Raw genomic sequence first — 21463 nt, 5'->3', positions numbered from 1 at the left:
CCCAGCCAGGGCTTTGTCAAGCCTGACCTTAAAAACCTCTAAGGAAGGAGATTCCACCACCTCCCTAGGCAACCCATTCCAGTGCACGTGTCTAGCCCATAAATCATGTTCATCTCACCCAGCTGCACCAAGGCCCCTCCACAGCAGCTGTGGCCCTGCTCCTTGCCAGCACAGCTCTATTGGAGCCACTCTGTTAGGGATTTCCCAGCTGACCTCAGAACTTCCCCTTGAAGGAAGGGGGCTACAGAAATATCATCCAGCCTGTGGCGGTGTAATTTTTTCGCTGGAATCTCCACTGGCGCTGCACAGCACGATATGCATCCTGTCAGCATGCCCAGTCCTCCCTCAGTCTGCCACTGGCTGCCACCTCCCTCAGGATCGCTCCCGTGTCCACACACCACCCTCTGTGGGAAGAGAGAGGGTGCATTGTTGTGGAGGTGTTCTACCCCCAAATCCTTGTGGGGAGGGTGTGATCTGTGAGTGATTCTAGCACAAAGGCACCACCCAGCCTCTTGCTTTTAAAGTTTGAAATATTTTTGAGCTTTCCTGCTTAGACAAGGCAAGCATCTATAAAATAGCCCCCATAGAGCAAAACTGCTGTAGGAAAGTGGGCTTGTGCTACTGAATGGATAGTTACAAATAAAGCTCTTTCCATTAAGCAGGGGCTTTCAATACGGTGTCATCTTTTCAGGAAGAAACATAGAATCATAGAATATCAGGGTTGGAAGGGACCTCAGGAGGTCATCTAGTCCAACCCCCTGCTCAAAGCAGGACCAATCCCCAACTAAATCATCCCAGCCAGGGCTTTGTCAAGCCTGACCTTAAAAACCTCTAAGGAAGGAGATTCCACCACCTCCCTGGGAACCCATTCCAGTGCTTCACCACCCTCCTAGTGAAAACGTTTTTCCTAATATCCAACCTAAACCTCCCCCACTGCAACTTGAGACCATTACTCCTGGTTTTACCTCAGCTAGCATGAGCAATCCATTTCTTTTTCGCATACTGTATTTTAAAGTGCATGAACAGAAATGCCTGAATACATATCTGAAATTTAGCAAGAAGGATTAAGCCATTTAAAAATCCATGATCCTCAGACAGCCATTATAATTCTCAATGGCTGCAGCTGCTGGGAAATTAAAGTTGATACAATCTTAATGAGAAACGCTCTGGAAATAGGAACTTTCATGAAAGAAACACCATATCCCATAGTTGTCACACACAAAAATTAGAGCTACAGTCAATCTACCATGTAGAGAATAAAAAATTGTGGACAAAATTCTACTTTTAGTGAAGTAAATACAGAATAACTCCATTAACTTCAATAAAGTTACTCCAGATTTAGGTGCCTAAATGAGATGAGGACAGAAAATGGCTCATGGACTTTGAGTGAGTGAGAATTTTGTGGAATTTTAAACTGGACTATCAATCCGTGTGCTCCTTTCCATTTGTTTGTGTTTTATTTTAGCACACAATGGTGTCATTTATGATTGAGCATTGTCATAATGAATAATACGTTGCTAGTTATTGGAATAAAGCACAAGGCCCCCAAAGAGTACTAAATTTAAGAGTATTAAGGTCTGGAATTTTCCTTGTTTTATTATCTATTGATATGACTGCTCTTTTTTGGTAAAGGGGAAAGGTGGAATATGTGGCCCGTGGATTCCAGATGATGGCCAGATATTTACTCACACTTTATCTACAGCTGGCAAAATGAGTCAGACAAACTGGACTGCCAAGGTATAGTACATTAACGGCATACAATGCTCTAGACCTTTTCACTAGCAGGCCAGATCCCGCAGTCCTTAGGTAGGAAATCCGCCCACTTATTTCATTTGGAGTTATATGCATATAAAGGCTGCAGGATAAAGTCCTGAGACTGCGAGGTGCTGAGTGCTTTCAGCTTCCAACTGACCTTACTGGGAACTGAGTGCACCTAGCATCTTGTTTCCAGAGGACTGGATTCTACTTCTGCTTGTCTCACTTCCCTCACTTCATGGCAGCTCCGTGAGGGTTGCCAATATGTCTCAAAAACATTTATGGAAATAGCTGAGGCTATCTGGGCCCCAAAAGTCTTGGAAGAACATAGACTTTGCCTCTCCCAGAGGCTGACCTATTCAACAGAACTGCATGTGCAGCAGTAGGGTTGGGTGGAGTTACAGACTCCCTCGTGGAGAGACAGAGGTCTTGAGTGGCCATTTAGCTTCCATTCTGGTAACAATATCTAATGAGGTTTGGAGACAATTGATCATGTTGCCACATGGGCTGATGGGAAGATGATGAGACCTCCATTGCCTGCAAATAGGAAGAAGGTGAAATAATAAATCTCTAGGAGAAAGGAGATTAGATTATTGGTGTTGAAAAAGTCCAATGTATGAAATTTAAAGCAATGGCTGTTTGTTTGGCAGGTCGTTTTGGTTCATGTGGGGGTGACCTCTCTCATCGCACACATCAGGGTTGGGAAAATGCAAGTTGCTCTGGAAGCCAAAACCACGGTGCTACCTGCAGTAGGTATGGTATGAAATAAAGACTTCTCGTATGTTAAACAGGAATTACACAGCTCTTCCAATTCTACTGATAGGCTAGAAGAACAAAAGCCCACATAGCCCCTTCACAAGTGAATGTATCCCATCAAATGTTTCTACAATTCTTTTTCAAACCACTTGAAATCTCTAACGTTGTTCCAGCTTCTCGTTGCCTGTGTAGGACATGAGAACCCCGTAAAAGGCTGCACTTGGTCAAACAGCTGAAATCAAATTCCAGAACCAGCAGCTTCAGGCACTACAAGGCTTGTTGGGATGTCATAGGGATGCGAAACTGTTCTACCACACGGTCTCTTTCCAGTATATGGACACTCGTCATCAGACAGGAAGCAGGCTAGCCTGAGGCATGACAGCTAACGTGCAAACACAAGTGATTCTTGAGCCTGGTGCTATTGTTCATATAAACCTCAGAAACACTGCCCAATGCAGTGCTCTTGTGTTAATTTTAATAAATATAATTGTTAGGCATTGAGAGACCTCTGTGATGGGCATAGTACTAGAACGCAGATTACAATGGAATAGAACTGAAGCAGGCAGAATTATTACCAATTGTTTTCCAAAACATTTTGGTAGTTAGGAGATCTGTGCTTTTTCTCAGTGGCACTAAGTCTTCTCTTGCTTGAGAATCTGAGGTACAGCATTCTAGTAGTGAAGATCCGTGGGTGAAATACAGGCCCCATTAGAATTAATGGGAGTTTTGCCATTGACTTTCACTCTAAAGTATCTAAAGAAATTCCCACTGGGATTATGTTTTAGTAAATGAAATGAGAAAACAGTGATTATTTAATGAAGTTACTGTTTGCCATTGACCTTATTGCCTACAAAACCAGACAGCTCTTTGAACATCTCAGCTGTAAAGATCATGTCTTTCAGGGATACTTTTAAACTTTGTGATCATTTGCTGATGTTGGGCTGGTGTTGAAACTTCCATTTAAATTATATTACATCTGATATTGGTTCTAATTTTCATGAGCTGTCGTTTGAAACACCTCCTAGCATGGGTTGGTTTGTTCATTTTGCCTGAAGTTATTCATACTACTGAATACCAGTCCTGCTGATTGAAAGGAAAGGGGGCAAAGATGGCTTTCTGTTCTCCTGACCCCTGGGTCTCCCAAGGGCTGGGCTGAGTATACAGAGTAAGGGACAGTCCCTGTTTTCAAGAGCATACAGTCTAAACAGGCAAGACAGGCGACGAGAAATAAACAGACAAAAGGTAACAACCAAGCAACACATCTGCAACAACATGTCAAAAGCACTGATGTCCACACTTAGTCTAAGGTCAGTGTATTTGAAGGGTCCTTAGATTACATTTAAAATCCGCAGCTTTCAACTGCAGGACAAAGATCCTAGAATCCCTCAAAACCTGTTCTTCCAGATATTCTGTGGCCATTCCCGGGGATCCCCAGCCCAGGAGCCCTATGTATTTCTTACTGACTTGAGTCCTAAGAGTGGATAGAGCTCTTTTCAAGCATTTTGCTCTCTACATCCCTTTTTGCCCAGTCTGCGGAGATGGTGTTTGTGAAGAAGATGAAAGCTGTTCCACGTGTCCTGCTGACTGTGGGGAGTGCCCACTGACAGCTGATGCCAGGATAGCAATTGCCTTACCAATATGTTTAGTCTGTGCTGGCTTCATTCTGACAATTGTGGTAAGTGTCAAATGAAATCTCCTTTCTCTTCTTTTATTTCCATCCTGGTGTCTCCGTTATTTTATTGTTTACAACACAACTCTTTACAAGCATCAGAACAGGTTCTCTGCTACACACAGAATCCCCCGGGTAGATCCAAGGGGGAAGAAGAGAAATGGGAGGGAAAGTTGCTTCTTGATTCTGGGGCCCATTCTACACCAGCCCCCCGGGTATAGTTTAGAGCAGCCCCACGTTGCTGAAGAATGGCTCACAAGGGGCTGACACCTAGGATTACTCCTTCTCTGTAATGATCCTGGCATGTCTGACTGTGCATCCTAACACCAGCTGGAGCCTCTCCTCAACTTAGGAGATCCGGTCAGTTTCCAGTCCTTGGGTTTTGTTTAGTAGTAGTAGTTAATTATTATAACAGACTCACTGGGGGGAATACAGAAAGGGGTGTGTGTGTATAAAAGGATAGATCAATATAAGGAAAATGCTTTGTGATCCTTTGGGATGAAAAGTGCTGGATAAATATAAGATGATATATCATTTTTACTTATTCTTTTACTATATTTCTGCAGTATAGGCCCTTCTATTTTTTGCATTCCTATAGATTCCTCTGTATCTGAAGGAACATAAATTAATTTCTGAACGTTATGGAAAGCTGTTGCCAGGGAAATATTTTCAGATGTATAGTCATGGTATTGATTGTGTGCATTATGGATAACTTGCTTGGTTTTAACCTATAAACCTATAAGTGCATTGGCTCTTTGTTATGGCAGGGATCACTTCCCTCCTCATGTCACACTGCTGTGGCTGAGACATCTGGAGCGCTCAATCTAACACCCCCTGGTTGATTGCAAGGGAATGAAGGCAGGATGCTCTTGCTCAGGGGAAGAAAGATGATTACGGCTAAGGCACTGGGTTGGGATTCAGTTCCTCATTCTATCATATACTTCCTATGCGAACTTGGGCAAGTCACAATCTCTGTGTGCCTCAGTTCCCAACTTGTAAAATAGGGATAATAGGTACCTACTTCACAGAGCTCTTGTGAGAATAAATCTAAAGTCACAGCCCTGGGAGACACTTAGATACTACCATGCTGAAGGCCATATAATTAGATAAAACTGTGGAATTAGCTTCCTGCTTCAGATTGCCACAGCCCAGATCTGTTACCTTTCAGGTTACAATGCAAGACCTCTTTGTTCTTGCCAGCTTTTTCTAGGGGTAAGAGAGAAATTGCTGGGAGAGCATTGAGAGACTCTAGTTGGGAACTGGAGAGTTGTGACTACTTTTCTGAAGGGCATTTTCATGGAAGGAAATTGTTGTTCTGTGTAAATGTGTCCAGAGTCTCTGGTGGGCACCGGAATATTTTACATTCTAAGAGAAAACACGCCAATGTAATGAATTAATTAAATCATAGAAAAGTATCAGTTATACAGCTGTTAAGCCTCTTTACATGTTTCAGTATCAAATGTATTAACATAACGTAGACTCGATCCTGCATGCCTTCCTTATCCACTCTTATCACAGTGAGAGGGTCAGTATGTGGACTACAGCATTGGACCCTTGAACTATTGCAACTAGATGAGCAACTTGAGGTTTCCTAAGCCCATTACAGTGGGCCAGTTCTCTTGGTGGTACAAATAGGCACTGCTCAGGTCCAACAGAAGGATCTGACCCCATATGTTGATTCAATGTCGGTTTGTTACTCAAACATTTTTATTGAGGATCTTCCAACATAATACACATCAGACCACTTCACCTTCCATTTCCCACTTCTTTGCAAGACAGGCTGGAGTTCAATCAAGCCCCTACAACCAGATTTCAGTGGATAACTTTAAAGTCATCATACGAGTTAGGGAAACAGTTAGCCCCCTTCTCACTTATGCATATATTAGCTGTGAGTCCTCCAGAATAAACCTAATTTACCTATTGTCTCAGATATTCTTTGTTTTGCAGGGACTCTGTTGTTTTTCCTCTTATGCTGGAGTGCATGCTAAGTATCATCTACCTAGCTTCTGTAGGTAGATGCTACTCAGCATTCTCTGCTGCTTGTTGCTTAGTCAATGTATAAACTTGTTTTTACAAACAGAGCTGAAAAGGTCACTTGTATCCAGTTTTCAGTATACAGCAAGAGCACAATGCTCCAATGATCCTCTCTCTCATATGATCTGATCCAGCCCCCATTAAAGTCAATGAAAGGATTCCATTTAATTCAGTGGGTATTGAATCAGTCCCATCATCTTTGTTTGATTATGGTCCTTGCACACTAAAATACATCTCCTTTTCCTGAAAGCACAGGCCGATTGAAATCAGGGGAAAGACTCCCATTGATTTTCTGGGCCTGGAATCAGGCCCAAAGCTCTCCCCAAATTCTTCCACCTCTTCCCAAGATGTCACAAGAACTCTTGTGTAAATTGGATTTTTGTTACTTGTCATCCATCCAATGCGTGCTGTTGAAGGTAATATTAGATGGATGGCAAAATGCTGACCATCTAATATTTGTGTTTAAATTGTCTTCTGTTTATCATAGCTAACCTGCAACTCTGATCTACAGACAAGTATGTGCTTGTATAAAATGGGTTTATTGTACTTGACAACTTTTTGGTACGTCAGTTATTAGACATACATCTTATTTACAAAATAGTGACAGTGTCCCATCTAATGTTATGCAAGCTACAGTACTTTGTATAATAATGTACCATCTAATTTGCTGCTCTGGGGCCTGATTTTGATTGCCACATCCTATATGACCAGTAAATGCTGCTTATCTGGGCGGAAATGACATTTGTTTACACACTGGACATTTCCAAGATGTGAAATGATGTTCACCACATCGCTGGGGTAAGAGCTGTGTTCTAAGTGCAGTGCACAAAAATGCAAACATGGACTGAAAGTATCAGACTGTCCACTACAAAATGTCATGTTCTTTAGTCTTCAGAATTACTGATTTTGTATTTTGGTGTTAGATCCAGATCTGTTACTTCTATGTAAGTCAGTAAGACGTTGAGAGAGGATGGAGGCGAAAATGGTGATTCTTGTTCAGACACCTGTAGGATTTTATATTTGAAAATATCCATACAACTAATCATTTATTGGCTACGCTCATCCCTAGTGCAACTCCACTGAAGCCAATAGAGTTGCCCCAGGAATGAATCTGGCCTGTTATGCTTTCTGCAGTGGTTTCAATATCAGAAGCAAAAGATGTTTTGGGATGAAAGCTGGATTATAGACTTCTCCCGCATCAAACAAGGTTTGTAAAGACTGTCATTTTGATGCTCTTATCATCAATGCACATCCTGTTGTGTAAATGAAGCACACACGGAAATATACCCATATTTCATAAGGGTCTGACCTAAAGGAGGAGGATCTATCTTTGACAGGTGCCAGTCACCACAGCATCTGTGAGCTGATCACTGGAGTTTTCCTTTAAGGATGTTATTTTAACTTGAACACTTTGGCTATGGCTACACTAGAGAGCTTACAGCAGTGCAGCTCCACTAACTCTTACAGCGCTTCTAGCGTAGCTGCTCTAAGCGGACAGGAGACAGAGCGACATAAGTTATACCAGCATAAGTAGTAGTGTAGACATAGCGTAAAGATCAGGGTTGTTTTTTTTTTCACATATGGTTTGGCGGCTTTTTTCCTGTAATTGATGGTGATTTACAAATAAAAAACAAAGGAATAGATCAAAAATACACAAATCCCCTCTGGAAATATGTGAAAATGGGCACAACAGATGGCGGTGGCCCTAGTTGCTTTATGATCGAACATGCTCTTTTTAAGTGACTTCAGTGGAGCGATGTTGGATTTGCACAGATGTAACCAAGTGCTTAATTTGTCCCACGGTGTGTTATCCATAGCTGAAGTAATTCGTCATCACTTGAGTTTTCTTCAATTTATCTAATGTGTAAAATCATAATTATATTTGTTTTCCACTTGGACATTTTTTAACATCGGAGCATTATTGTACAGTTTGTCATACAGGCTGTACATTCGCTGTATAGCATATAATTCACCATGTCATTTATTGCTATCATATGGGCCAGATCCTCAGCTGATATCGATTAATGTAACTCCATTGAAGTCATTGGAACTACATTGATTTACACTAGCTGAGGATCTAACTATAATTGTAGTCCTGCCTCCACAAGGTATTGCTGAAAAGGTCCCATCTGCTTTAAATATATAATATGTTCAGTACAAGTCAATGGGATAAGACTTTATTGCATTAATTTAGTACGGATACTTGGAGCTGTATGTTCATTTCTAAGTAGTGTAATGAGATACCTTCATGGTCTTAAGGAACAGATATCAGGTTAATAAGGAGTCTAATATACTAAAAGCAGCCAAGATTTTGTGTGTGTGTGTGTAAAACAAAATGCCAACGCAGTGCTGAGTTGATATGTCCCTGTTCCATGGCATTATGCCTCTGCATAATAGTTTCTCTCTCTAGCTCTGAGGTGACCTCAACTGGGATACTGAGTTCATTTCTATGTAACCCTTGACCAGAACAATTAGCACTAGACGGAGTTCAGAGAAGATAAACAAAAGCGACTAGGTGGCAGGGTAGACTGACTTTTTTTGGAAATTTGAAGAGTTGAAGATATATCCAGAGAGAGGCTGAATGACGTCTAATATGATGCCACATGTCTAACAGACATACTTGGAGTGCAAACATCACGTCAAGAAAATGTTAGTCTGTTACAGTAACGGAATGTAATCAAGGAAGGGAATATACATCACAGGGGCACATTTAAAATGAAACTTGACAGAATGCTAGTAAAGAAACACTAGAGAGAACACTAGAGAACATTCCTGCATTGGCATGCAAATTAACTGGAAACCTAACAGGTCTCTTCCGTTTCTAGTTCAGGTATTGTAGGGCAGAATTCATATGTACTTATAATCCCTCTCTTTAACTATCTCTACAGCTCTCACAAACATAGGATCCAATCTGTGCACATTTTTTCATGAGTCTGTCTAATCTGCTCCCTATGTAGTTTTGTTACTTTTTGTCCAGCTCAAAGCATCACCTTCCTCCCCCCCCCCACCCCCAAAAGAAAGACGTGAAAAATGTTGATATTCTAGTTTTTTCAACCAGTTGGATTGTGGCTTTGTTTTGAATTCCCTTTAATGTCAGAATCACTTCCCATGATAATAACTTTACATTCTTCAAAGAGTCCTAAATAGATTTGTAACATCATAGGTTTTGGAGTTTGGGGTTTTTTGTACTGTCTCTTCCTTTATTGGCTTTGTCCCTTGCATAAAATGACACTCACTGAGTTTGAAATTGTTCCATTGAGGGCTGATAGTTTTGAAGGCAGAGGAACTGCCTTCAGCTACTGATATTAGTGGGAGAGGCCACTGGCTATGGCTGTCAACCACAGTCACCCTGTTACATGTTAACAGTCAAATCTTCAATTAAAGCATTCCTACTGCAAGCATAAATGAGCCAGTTCTCTGGTGCCATGGGCAGCAGAGTTTCCTGGGTTTTTATGATTCAGGAGTCTTCTGCAGGTGCACCTGCATATAATGTGCATCTCAATGGCTTTTTTTTTATTTAGATCGCATGCTACGGACAGCAATGGGCAGCATCATTAGTGCAGCCCATGCACCCAGCGACTCCAACGCCAGCTGTATCACGGCCCTGAGTTCTTGCACAGCAGCTGTCAACGCATCCAGGAAACAGCACTTCACCCAGACAGGGATATAGTAGGCTTATATGTCAGTCAGTCTTTGTGTTATGTTGTGTATTGTAGTTACACCCATGCAAGAGAGAGACTCTCAGTTCTTGCTGTATTATCACCTGGAAATAATGTGAGGGCTAGTTTTCCTCTGCTTGGGCCAGGGCCAGGAACGTTAGGGGACTAACTTGGCCTTCCTAGCACACTCAGGCTGAAGGATATTCTCAGACGCACATTGATGTTTTCTATTTTTGGATGCCCCTTTTCCTTCTCCTGCTGAGATTTCAATGCTCGTGGGACTGAGCTGCAAACTTGACTCTGCTTCTGAACATCCACAGCATTCAAGTTTATTGGGAGCGAAGGTTTTGAGTCAGGCCCTAATATTTAAGTAAAATACAAGTAAGCAATTTGGCACAGAAAATTATGTACTGTACTACAGCCCATTATAATCTATGGCCTTAAACCAGCTCAAAAGACTGGGAATGGCACATTTCCTCTCTAGCTCACTGGTTTGGAATACATCCCTAGCTGGTAGTGACCTACCTGTACACACAGACGGTAGATGTATCCATGGCTCCTAAACGTCTTTTGTAGGAGCACCGGCTTCCAAGAGATTGGTGGACACTGCAACCGCCACAAAGTCCCCTCATGTCCCAGGAAGGTTGCTGCCATCTCTCCTTTGTCCAGCAGAGTTTCTCTGTCTCCTTTCTTGCCCCACCCATTCTTTTGTTCTCTCTCCTTATTGCCTTTTACTTTCCTTCTTGTTTTGTGCTCCTCCTACCTAGGTGGGTCATCCCCTTTCCACAGTGGCTCCCCTTCCCCAGTACTCTCACTCACTGGAAGGCTCTGCTCTGGCTGGAGGCAAGAATCACCGCTGGCTTTGTGTGGCTACACTGTTGTGCTTATACAACTTAGCTGAGTGCCACATGGAAGCACAGAGGAGACCTTGGACTGGCAGGCTGCTGCCTTAAAACTGCAGCCCTGTAAACATGAGCTACTCCCCGGCTGACTGCATTCAAAGTTGCTACAGGCGGAGGGAGGGAAAGGGAGGGCTTCAAGGAATCACCTGCTACTTTATCCCACCCTTTTATTGGGGGTTTGCAGCTTTCTCTGCCCCCACTGGTTCCTTCCCCTGCCCTCACCACTCCCATCTACTCCATACTAGTCTGGTGCTCCCCTGCAGAAAACAGAAGACTTCACTTCTTTGATTGGGGAACATTCTAATACACACAGAGATAAATTGACCTGAGCTGCAAAATTTGTAGGGATCTTTGGGTTTTTATTCCCTACACGCCCACAGTTCCAGGCTGCTTTAATACAGAGTTCTAGCTCAGCCTATAACAGAAAGAGGCCCTAATCATGAAATTCAGACCTATCCAGATTTTGACAAAATCCACATCCGCGTACCTTCCGCAGAGAGCCAAAGCTCCTATATAGAGAATACTGCATTCTCACCATGTGGGAATCCAGCACTTAGGAAAGTCTTTTTCTTGTTGCAGTGATGGTAGAACAGTCGCCATCAAGAAAATAAGGAAGAAGACATTCACCTTGTCCAAATCCATACGCAAGGAAGTAAAGCAAGTGAGGTAAACAATGAAACCTGCACATTGGGGGCCATTCCACATTTACACCAGTGTAATGGAGATCAGAACCTGCCCCATCGTTACTTGTTTTCGTGTTTTTCTCTCGCAAACAGTGTTGAAAACATTTCTTTGAACCTGGTTGAACAAATTTCTATGCATATTTAGTGTTTCCTCTAAATCCAGTGGCAAAAGCCCTAACTTTCCAGTTCCAAAAGGTGTAGAGGGGAGGCTTAGAAAGGGTGTGATTCCTGTTCATTTTCACAGAGAACTTGATCATCCCAACCTCTGCAAATTCATCGGCGGTTGTACAGAGGTGCCAAATGTTGCCATCGTGACAGAATACTGTCCAAAAGGTAGCCTGAGCGACGTGCTGCTCAATGAAGACATTCCTCTCAACTGGGGCTTCAGGTAAAAAAAAAAAAAAACTTGTGAAATAAGATACACGTAGCATCACCAGGTGACACTTGAAGAGGGACATTAATTATAGATAAAGTCACTGGTAGACACAACAGTGCTGTGATGTATATCAGAGGATACCATTCTTCTGAGATGCAAGGAGAAAGAGAGAGACCTATTGGTAAAGAGATAATCCAAGTTTCTGATTTGACCTGTCCCGTGGACATCCTGACACCCCTGAATTTAGCACTACCCATGTCACGCCCAAACCTTTTCATCCCATCTCTAGTATGCTGCAACACCATTTTAAACCTTGGTTCCCATATAGCCTCTTTTCCCCACCACTGCCATCTGTACTTAGTACACTTTGATGTTCTGGCTTAAGATAAGTAAAAGAGCAGCACAGCCTCATTCATGATAGTCCAGCCGTGAACAGATTAGTACAACTAAAAGTGCAACATTAGCGTTACCCATAAAAACAGATGTACACAAAACTGGCTCAGGATTTCAAAGGAATTCCCCTATGAACTACTTCATCACATATAATTGCAAATTGTCCCTTATCCCTTCTATCTCTGCCTTATGTTTGCCTTGCTTCTATGCAACAGCAAAGAAAAAAAATGGTCCAAGTCGACACGCCATACAAACTAAAAGTTGAGTACTTTGCTCAGCTAGTAAATATCTGCGCACATGATTCGAGCCCACAAACTGCTGAGAACTTCCACAAGATTCTGTGTATTCCTACAAGGGACCCAGAACCCTCCACTCCCATTCAACTGTATGGGAACTGAGGGCATTCAGCAACTCATGGGAGTCCTCAGCACTTTGCAGGATCGAGTCCCTGGGGACTGATCCAAAGGCCATTTAAGTCAGTGGGAGTCTTTCCACTCATTTCAATAGTCTTTGGATTAATCCCTTCCTGAGTGTCTGGTTCAGTGGAATACTAACATGTTAATAATGATTTTGTGCCTTTCAGGTTTTCCTTTGCTGGAGACATTGCCCAAGGAATGGCTTATCTTCACCAGCATAAAATCTATCATGGATGCTTAAAGTCTAATAACTGTGTGATAGACGACCGCTGGGTCTGTAAAATTTCAGGTAATGAAGAGAGATGAAAATTTGGAACATGGCTAACTAACCTACTAATGCAGGTTGATTTCACAGCCTTCACTGCTCCAGCAGGACTGTGAACCAACGTTTCAGGTGGAAATGCTAACTGCAGCAGCCTTCATTAAAAGTAAACTATGCCAGAGCAAACATCCCATTACATTATCCTGTCTAGCCTACAATTTAACATGTCACCATTGCACCAATTATATGACACAAATGATGGAGTCAGTCATCAGACCTAGCAGTATATCCATGTCATTCTCTATGAATTCTTTGCCTGATGCCATTCTTTGACATAAGGCAAATCTTCCTTTCAGACAATAAACGCAGTGCCCTTTCACAGCTAGGTGAGAAGCTGGGCTTCCAATCTAAAGAATGGGATCCTTGGAGTGTCCCAATTAGATACTGGTCAGAACCAAAACCACCAACCTGAACCCCTGTCTCCACATACCAAATTTCAGTGCTGTCTGGATCTAGGAAATAGAAGTCAGAATTTTTATCATTCTGTTCTCTGAACACAGCTCAGCACGTGGACCCTGGGTCAGATCCTGGGGTCCAGACGAGCTTCATACAAAGCAGGTTGGAAGATGGGGTACAAAGCTGGTGGAAATTTCCCCTTTACAGTCCCCCGATGCTGTGGCCTCTGTGCGTAGGTCCAGGCCCCAGCATACATTGGAAGAGCATGAGAGCTGCTCTGACTTACCCTGGCATCTATGTAGTCCAAGACACTGAAACCCCAGCTGGAGATCATCACAGCTGAGCGATGTCCCAACCACACCCCCTTTTCTTTGGGCACACCCCTACACTGGCAGCAAGGAGGTGCAGAAAAGAAGCAGGTATGCTGACTCTGGCTTGCACTGCAATGATCCTACTGTGGCTGGATACGTTGGGCCAGAACCACCACCACAGGGGTAGCAAGACGCAGTCATACCTCACCAGACAATCTCTCCCAATATTTGAGCTGCAGTTCCAGTATTCACAACTATATTTGGGTACAAATCAGAGCAACATAGCGCTATTTTTTTAAACCAAGTCTCATCTCCCCATACAGAGCAAACTCCTTTAAACCACTAATATTGCTACTTAATAATGGAAGAGTTTCAGGAGTGAACATAACCCTTACGGAGTACCTGTTTCCTTCTTTCTTCCATGAAAGACTATGGATTACAGTCCTACAGAAAAGAGGATCATTATGAGGGTGCTAGTGCATATCAGCAACGTTTGATGCAGATTTACCTGGCTCCTGAGGCCCATTCGTTGTCAGACTTTGTCCCCACTTCCATGGCAGATGTGTACAGGTGATGATAAACTTTCCTGTCTTTCTCTCTGTGATCAAATAGTCTTTCGTAATAATTTAGCTAAATTCCAAAGCTATACCAGGGTGAATTTGGAGGATTGTGATTAAAAATTGATCCTTATTTAGAGAATAATTTAGATGCCAGGATCTACCCTTCCAAGATAGGAAGCCAAAAATCTCAGCTCAGTCATGCTGGTGTAAATCCAGAGTAACTCCATTTGTTTTTATGGAGCTATTCTGGATTTGAATCCGGGTAAATGGATATAAACAAAAAAACTAGCCCTGGGTCTGTTTTTTTGGTTTTTTTTTAAAATCACTTCCTCCCTTGTGTTTTCCCTGTTGAAAAAAAATTATTACTTAGCTAATGGCAATATACTAAAAATTAAAATAGGAGCAGTTTTCCAATGTGTCAGCAAAATTCATCCATCCTATATTTCCATATGCAATGAGAACAGAGTGTTTTTGCTGAATACACTGGATGGCTATATTTTGTATGGAGAGAAAAAATAGCTACATAGAGGAAAAGAATGCACTCTTGAGTGACTCCGTGCCTTTCTTTCTGAGAGAACCCAGAGGGCAATACTTCACAATCGCTCATCTGCCCAGGGGATCCTGTCATGCCAGCTTCTAGTCTGCCCCTCCTCCTATTCAAACATGTACAGGGGTTTACGAGGAGGGTTGCAAGGAGAAGAATGGTCCTGTGGTTAAGGCACTGGATTAGGAATCTGGAAACCTAGGTTTACTGCCTTGTTCTATCACAGAATTCCTGTGTAGCCTTGAGCAAGTCATTTATTCCCTCTGTATCCCATTGTGGGACAATAATATTTAGTCTTTTTGGACTGTGAGAGCTCTGTGGCAGAGATTCTCTCTTACCTAGTCTTTGTACAGTGCCTAGCACAATGGGGCCCTGATCTTGATTGGGCCTTATAGGGGCTACTGGAATACAAATAATGAATAATTAGGGGTAGTGAAGGAATAAAGGCTGTGGTGCCTTCAGTGTGCGGAGATCTGCTTTTGTATTTCCATCTCTTCTGACCCAGCCAGAGCATTTGAGCAACAAAGACTAAACAGCCAAATGCATTCCTCCTGTGGAAGAAAGCTATCCACACTGTTACGCGATTAAAAACATTAACCGCACTGTTAAACAACAGAATACCATTTATTTAAATATGTTTGGATGTTTTCCACATTTTCAAATATATTGATATCAATTACAACAGAGAATGCGAAGTGTACAGTGCTTATATTTATTTGATTACAAGTATTTGCACTGTAAAAAAATAGTATTTTTTCAATTCACCACATACAAGTACTGTAGTGCAATCGCTTTATCATGAAAAGGCAATTTACAAATGTAGATTTTTTTTGTTACATAACTGCACTCAAAAACAAAACAATGTAAAATTTTAGAATCTACAAGTCCCCTCAGTCCTACTTCTTGTTCTGCCAATTGCTCAGACAAACAAGTTTGTTTACATTTGCAGGAGATAATGCTGCCTGCTTCTTGTTTGCAATGTCACCTGAAAGTGAGAACAGGTGTTCGCATGGCACTGTTCTAGCCAGCATCACAAGATGTTTGCGTGCCAGGTGCACTAAAGAGTCTAATGTCCCTTCATGCTTCAACCACCATTCCAGGGGACATGCGTCCATGCTGATGACAGGTTCTGCTCGCTAACGATCCAAAGCAGCATGGACCGATGCGTGTTCATTTTCATCATCTGAGTCAGATCCCACCAGCAGAAGGTTGATTTTCTTCTTTGGTGGTTCGAGTTCTGTAGTTTCCGCATCAGAGTGTTGCTCTTTTAAGACTTCTGAAAGCATGCTCCACACCTCGTCCCTCTCAGATTTTGGAAGGCACTTCAGATTCCTAAACCTTGGGCCGAGTGCTGTAGCTATCTTTAGAAATCTTACTCTTTGCGTTTTGTGAAATCTGCAGTGAAAGTGTTCTTAAAATGAAGAAGATGTTCTGGGTCATCATCCGAGACTGCTATAACATGAAATATGTGGCAGAATGTGGGTAAAACAGAGCAGGAGACATACAATTCTCCCCCAAGGAGTTCAGTCACAAATTAAATTAATGCATTTTTTTTTAACGAGTGTCATCAGCATGGAAGAACGTCCTCTGGAATGGTGGCCGAAGCATGAAGGGACCTACGAATGTTTAGCATATCTGGCACGTAAATACCTTGTGATACCTTCTGATGGCTGTTTGGGGACATTTTTATGAATTCACTGCTAACTGTGACAGGCTTGCTCTACTCACCACTGGAGGACGCTGCCTCTTGGCGGTTTTGGGGATTAGCTCCATCAGGCCAACTCCCCTTCCAGCAGTTACACCCGATCAGTTTCTGCTCTGCAGCCCCTCTCTCGCTACAGGAACCATGTCTCCTTTTCGTGACTCAGCCCTCCAGCTAGGACACTATTGTGGTTTCCCATTCCAGGGGGTTGGGAGGTGCATCCAGATTCCTGCTCTCCGGACCAGTCTTCTGCTTCACTGCATCACAGTGCCACTCCCACAGCAGCTAGCAGGAGAACCTGGGCCCACCCTCTACTCCAGGTTCCAGCTCAGGCACCCTCTACACAGCAGCCAAGGTCTGTTCCCTGCACCTTGCTGCTTTCCCTGAGCCACTTCCACACCGACTAGCCTTCCCCACTCTTCTGGGTTTGCAAGTCTCTTCACTCCCTCCTCCCAGGCCACTTGTCCCTACAGCCCCCAACCCTTTCTCCAAGGGAGTAGCTATAGACTTCTCCCTGCTATCTCCTCTGCTTCCAATTTCCTGTCTTTTGTAGAAGCCCCACCTGTCCCTCACAGGTGAGCTTCTCTCTAATTAGCTGCCTCCAGCTCAAGCTCCCGTTTGTAGCCTAATTAGCTGATTGGGCCCACCTGGCCTAACTCAGCTTTTACAGGGCCAGTGTGGGGAAGCACACTAACATAAAATGGTTTCAATTAATTCTTCCCCCTGTTATCACTAAACACCCACCAAAAAGGAAATATTCTGCAGAGAAGCTTGTTAGTTTATGTCTTGGATTCATGTGTATTACTGCCTTATGCAGAGTCATACATGTATTATGCTGAGATCTGCCAGGACTCTGCTAATGACCATTAGCCATTTCAAGCCAGATTTTTAACTTCAGTGGGAGTTAGGTGCTTTTGAAAATCCCACTAGCTGCCTCTCTTCATTTTTAAGTGCCTAAATACCTTTACAAATCTGGCCCAAAATGGCTTGGCCTTCTAATGACTGAACCCAGCTATGCTGTTCTATTTCTGTGCTAGGCCTGACTTCAGAGTGATTGAGTGCTTGAGCTTCAGTGCTCCTTGAAAACAACAAGGAGTCCGGTGGCACCTTAAAGACTAACAGATTTATTTGGGCATAAGCTTTTGTGGGTAAAAAACTTCACTTCTGTCAGAGGGAGGCACGAGGAATATTCCGAAACAAATCTGTTAGTCTTTAAGCTGCCACCGGACTCCTTGTTGTTTTTGTGGATACAGACTAACACGGCTACCCCCTGATACTCAGTGCTCCTTGAGTTATGGTGCTCCTTGGAAGCAGTTGTTTTGCAGGAGTGTCTCATGCATTTTGTTTTGTCACTGCCTCACATCCAAAAAGCATCACGTTTCCCAGTAATGCCGACTTAGTTGTACATGCTTTCAGATTGCTGCCCGCTGCAGGGGCAAAGTGTGCAGTTTTAGGCTACCGAGCTGTAAATTTGTGGCTGAGCTTGCCTCTTGGAGTCACATCTTGCTAAGACCTTTCCTTAAAACAGAGTGTCAATAGGTACATTGTTCACGTCTTAGGCAACTGAACACTCCAGTGAACTTAAAAAGGTTACTGAGATTCCTGTTACAGTACAACATGTCAACCCCAAGTGCCTATAAAGTCTGTCTTTGCCTAACATGGCAGATAATCATAACTTGGCAAATAAATGGCAACAGGTGAAATCAGATAGAGGCACGTAGCACCTGAGTTCCCAAGCAATCCAGCAGAAGAGTTCCTGCAAAAGAGATGACACGTGTAGTAGTACAAGGGCTGTCCATCTAACCCAGGTTCACTAGCGCTTGGCATCTTGGTGTTTGACACTATGAGCAGGTGCTAAGCCATCTCAGCATGTGAGCATGTGTATTGCTGGCCAAAATGCCATGGGCCCAATCCTGCAGTCCATAGGCATCCAAAAGGTCCATTGATTTTCATGAGAATTTGGCCCAAATAAGGATAGATTAGTGACAGGAAAAAGCAAAAGAAAAAAGCAGGAAGTGAGAGAGAAAATGGGCAAAAATGTCATCCTGTTCTTCAAATGGCTCTGTTTGCGATATATTCACTACAATTATTTGTCTCTAATATTGCAGTTATTCCATCATTTTATTAGAGATCGCAACAAGAAGTGACCCTGTGCAGGTAAGAGTTGAAGAGCTATTTGTGAACGTCCTCATAATTTTGATCCTGCTGCCATTGAAGTTATTCTCAAAACTCCAGTTGACTTCAGTGGGAGCAGGATTTGGCTCACAGTACCGTGTTCACAACGGTATATATTCCCGTCATGGATCAAAATCTTCAGTGCTTACTCAGGGCTGGATCTTTATTTTGGTTACACGGGTTTAAATCCAGTTCCAGTGGAGCCAGGCTACCAGTGTAAGATTCCTCCTGGCCCCACCAGCCCCTGGGATCCTTGAGAGAAATGCAGTGGAAAAGAGAATACAGCTTCTGTTCTATTCTTTTTTTCTGGGTATGCTCTGTGGGGCTGGAGTGAGGATGAGGTATGTCACTCCTAGCCTTACCCTTGACCTGCCCACCCCTCCTTTGGCCTGCTCAGTTTCCAGTCCTCCCACAATACAGCCCCAGACCCACAAAGCACCTTGACAGGATCCAAAGCTGGGGGGGACAGTGCTGGGTAGCTGCTGAACCCCTATCCATGGGGAAGGTGTTGTCTGTACATGGATTCAGGGCAAATGATCTAGGCCAAACTGTTTGCATAAAGGATTTGTGTCAAAATCAACATAAGGTGCCCTGAAAAAACCTGCATAACAACTCTGGCTCCATAAAACAATTTTGCTTAAAAATAACTCTAGTGGCCTGCACTTATGGTTATGGTTCTCCTACTGTTAACTGTTCATGCCAGTGGCCCAGTGTGGTCCTTCCAGCTTCATAAGGGGCTGTGGATCTCGCTGTGTCTGATGTTTTCAATCATTTCAAGAGCTGCTCCCCTTCGATACAGGCTGAGCTCAGATCTTGTCAGCCGAGTGAGAGTTTGGAGACAGCCGTCTGTGGCAGAGTGAGAGATGTAGGCCTCTTCTGTACTCAGACATGAAAGCCCTGATCTGGAACATTTCCAGTGGAGAGAAAAAAGGAAGGCTTCTGTACAGGAAGTGATAGGCAAGAATATGTCCCCAACATATGACAATAAGGGTGTATTTTCAACATGGTGGATGAGAAACCTACCAGCTATTCTCACTTTCCTTGATTGGTGTATTCAGTGCTTTACATCATTATTATTGATTTCTTTTCACTGCTGTCCCCATTCCTGTCCTCTTCTTCCAACGTTGTTTTCTCAAGGATGATTCTCATTCAGCGGAATATTCCTCGTGCCTCCCTCTGACAGAATTAATTTCAGGAAAGTCTGAGAATTCCTGCCCATGCCCTACAGACTATGTGGAGGTAAATAAGGTTATTTAGTCTCTCACACAAAAATCTTTATTGCGGTGAACTTCAGATTGCAGGCACATGACAATGGTTTCAGTGCAATATTCCTTTGAGGAATGTAAACATTATTTTTAAGTTAGAAACCCAGGAAATGCAGAGTTAAGATTGTACTTTTTAAGGAAGGCACCATAAAATGCTCTTTAGCTTTAATATCCACTACAGGTATGTCTACACTTACAATGCTGTCGTGGCACAGCTGCAGTGCTTCAGTGTACACGCTCACGCCAGTAACGGGAGAGGTTCTCCCATCATCGTAGTTAATCCATCTCCCTGATAGGTGGTAGCTAGCTCAATGGAATAATTCTTTCATCAACCTAGCACTGTCTCCACCAGGGGTTAGGTCGGCGTAGTTACATCTCTCAAAGGTGTGTATTTTTCACACCCCTGAGAAATGTAGCTATGCTGATGTAAGCTTTAAGTGTGACCAGCCCGATGAAGGAGCCATTATTCTGCCAAATGGAAAATTTCAGTTTGTCCCCCAAAAGTTTCAGGGCAGTAATGTTTTCAATATTCAGTCATTGGAATTGTATGGCTTTTAATTTTGTTATCAAGTGTCAAGTCATCTACATATTTAATATCAGTGAAGCTTTATTGTTAGCATTTGGAAGTCAGTTGTTAGTCAGTTATAGTATGTGTCTGGAGATTAAAGGTCTGAGTCTCATTGACACTAAGTGCTGGTCTGCACACACAATTGCACTGGTTTACTAAAGTGTGTCTTTAAACCAATTTAGTTAAACTGGTGCAAGTTTGTGTGTAGGCACTCTCAGGCCTGGTCTACACTGGGGGGGGGGGGAAATCGATCTAAGTTATGCAACTTTAGCTATGTGAATAACGTAGCTGAAGTCGACGTACTTAGATCGACTTACCATGGTGTCTTCACCGCGGTGAGTCAACTGCTGCCACTCCCCCGTCGACTCCGCCTGAGCCTCTCGTGGCGGTGGAGTACAGGAGTCAACAGGAGAGCGCTCGGGGATCGATTTATTGCGTCTAGACTAGACACGATAAATCGACCCCCGCTGGATCGATCGCTGCCCGCCGATCCGTTGGGTAGTGTAGACATACCCTTAGTTCACTTTAAGAGTGTCATAGCTTAGCTTGTCAACTTAAATGAAACCAACCTACCCTTAAACTGAAATAAGAGTGTCTATACTGGGTTTTACATTGATTTAACAAAATCAGTTTTTAAACTGAGTTAAGTTAAACTAGTACAACTTCTGTGAATAGATAAGCCCTAAAGCCACTTTCCACCACTCTGGCAGTGTAAAGTGCTCTTAGTGGAAATAAGATTTAAAAGTATTTGACAGAGGAAACCAAGCATGGCTTTGAGCAGTGCAGTGTTTCTCCCAGTAGCACATTCATTTACTAATGCTATTGAATTACATGGGCCAGATTATCAGTCGGTGTATATCAGTGTAGCTCCAGAGACTTCAATGTAGCTATGCCATTTTATGCCAGTTCATGATCTGGCCCCAAGTTCAAAAATGGTCCAAGCTATAGTGCTCGAAGGAAAACCTATCTGTACCTTG

The 21463-nt window shown here is 43.0% G+C and overlaps 1 protein-coding gene across 1 annotated transcript in view; it reads left to right on the top strand.

Moving 5' to 3' along the window:
• LOC112117248 (atrial natriuretic peptide receptor 2-like) overlaps nucleotides 1-21463 on the top strand; it is a 39631-nt gene that overhangs the window by 7777 nt on the left and 10391 nt on the right. The window contains exons 5-15 of the mRNA XM_024215171.1: nucleotides 1633-1737; nucleotides 2406-2508; nucleotides 4041-4186; nucleotides 7349-7421; nucleotides 9736-9883; nucleotides 11355-11441; nucleotides 11703-11846; nucleotides 12811-12932; nucleotides 14101-14242; nucleotides 18587-18635; nucleotides 19791-19892. Coding sequence (XP_024070939.1) covers nucleotides 1633-1737; nucleotides 2406-2508; nucleotides 4041-4186; nucleotides 7349-7421; nucleotides 9736-9883; nucleotides 11355-11441; nucleotides 11703-11846; nucleotides 12811-12932; nucleotides 14101-14242; nucleotides 18587-18635; nucleotides 19791-19892 — 1221 coding nt within the window. The remainder of the gene's footprint in view (nucleotides 1-1632; nucleotides 1738-2405; nucleotides 2509-4040; nucleotides 4187-7348; nucleotides 7422-9735; nucleotides 9884-11354; nucleotides 11442-11702; nucleotides 11847-12810; nucleotides 12933-14100; nucleotides 14243-18586; nucleotides 18636-19790; nucleotides 19893-21463) is intronic.

The sequence above is a fragment of the Terrapene carolina genome, unplaced genomic scaffold (assembly GCF_002925995.2).
Source record: "Terrapene carolina triunguis isolate 2854851 unplaced genomic scaffold, T_m_triunguis-2.0 Scaffold35022, whole genome shotgun sequence".
NCBI classification, from domain to species: domain Eukaryota; kingdom Metazoa; phylum Chordata; order Testudines; family Emydidae; genus Terrapene; species Terrapene triunguis.
Note: the sequence above shows the minus strand (reverse complement) of the source record. Positions and strands in the feature narration are given on the sequence as shown.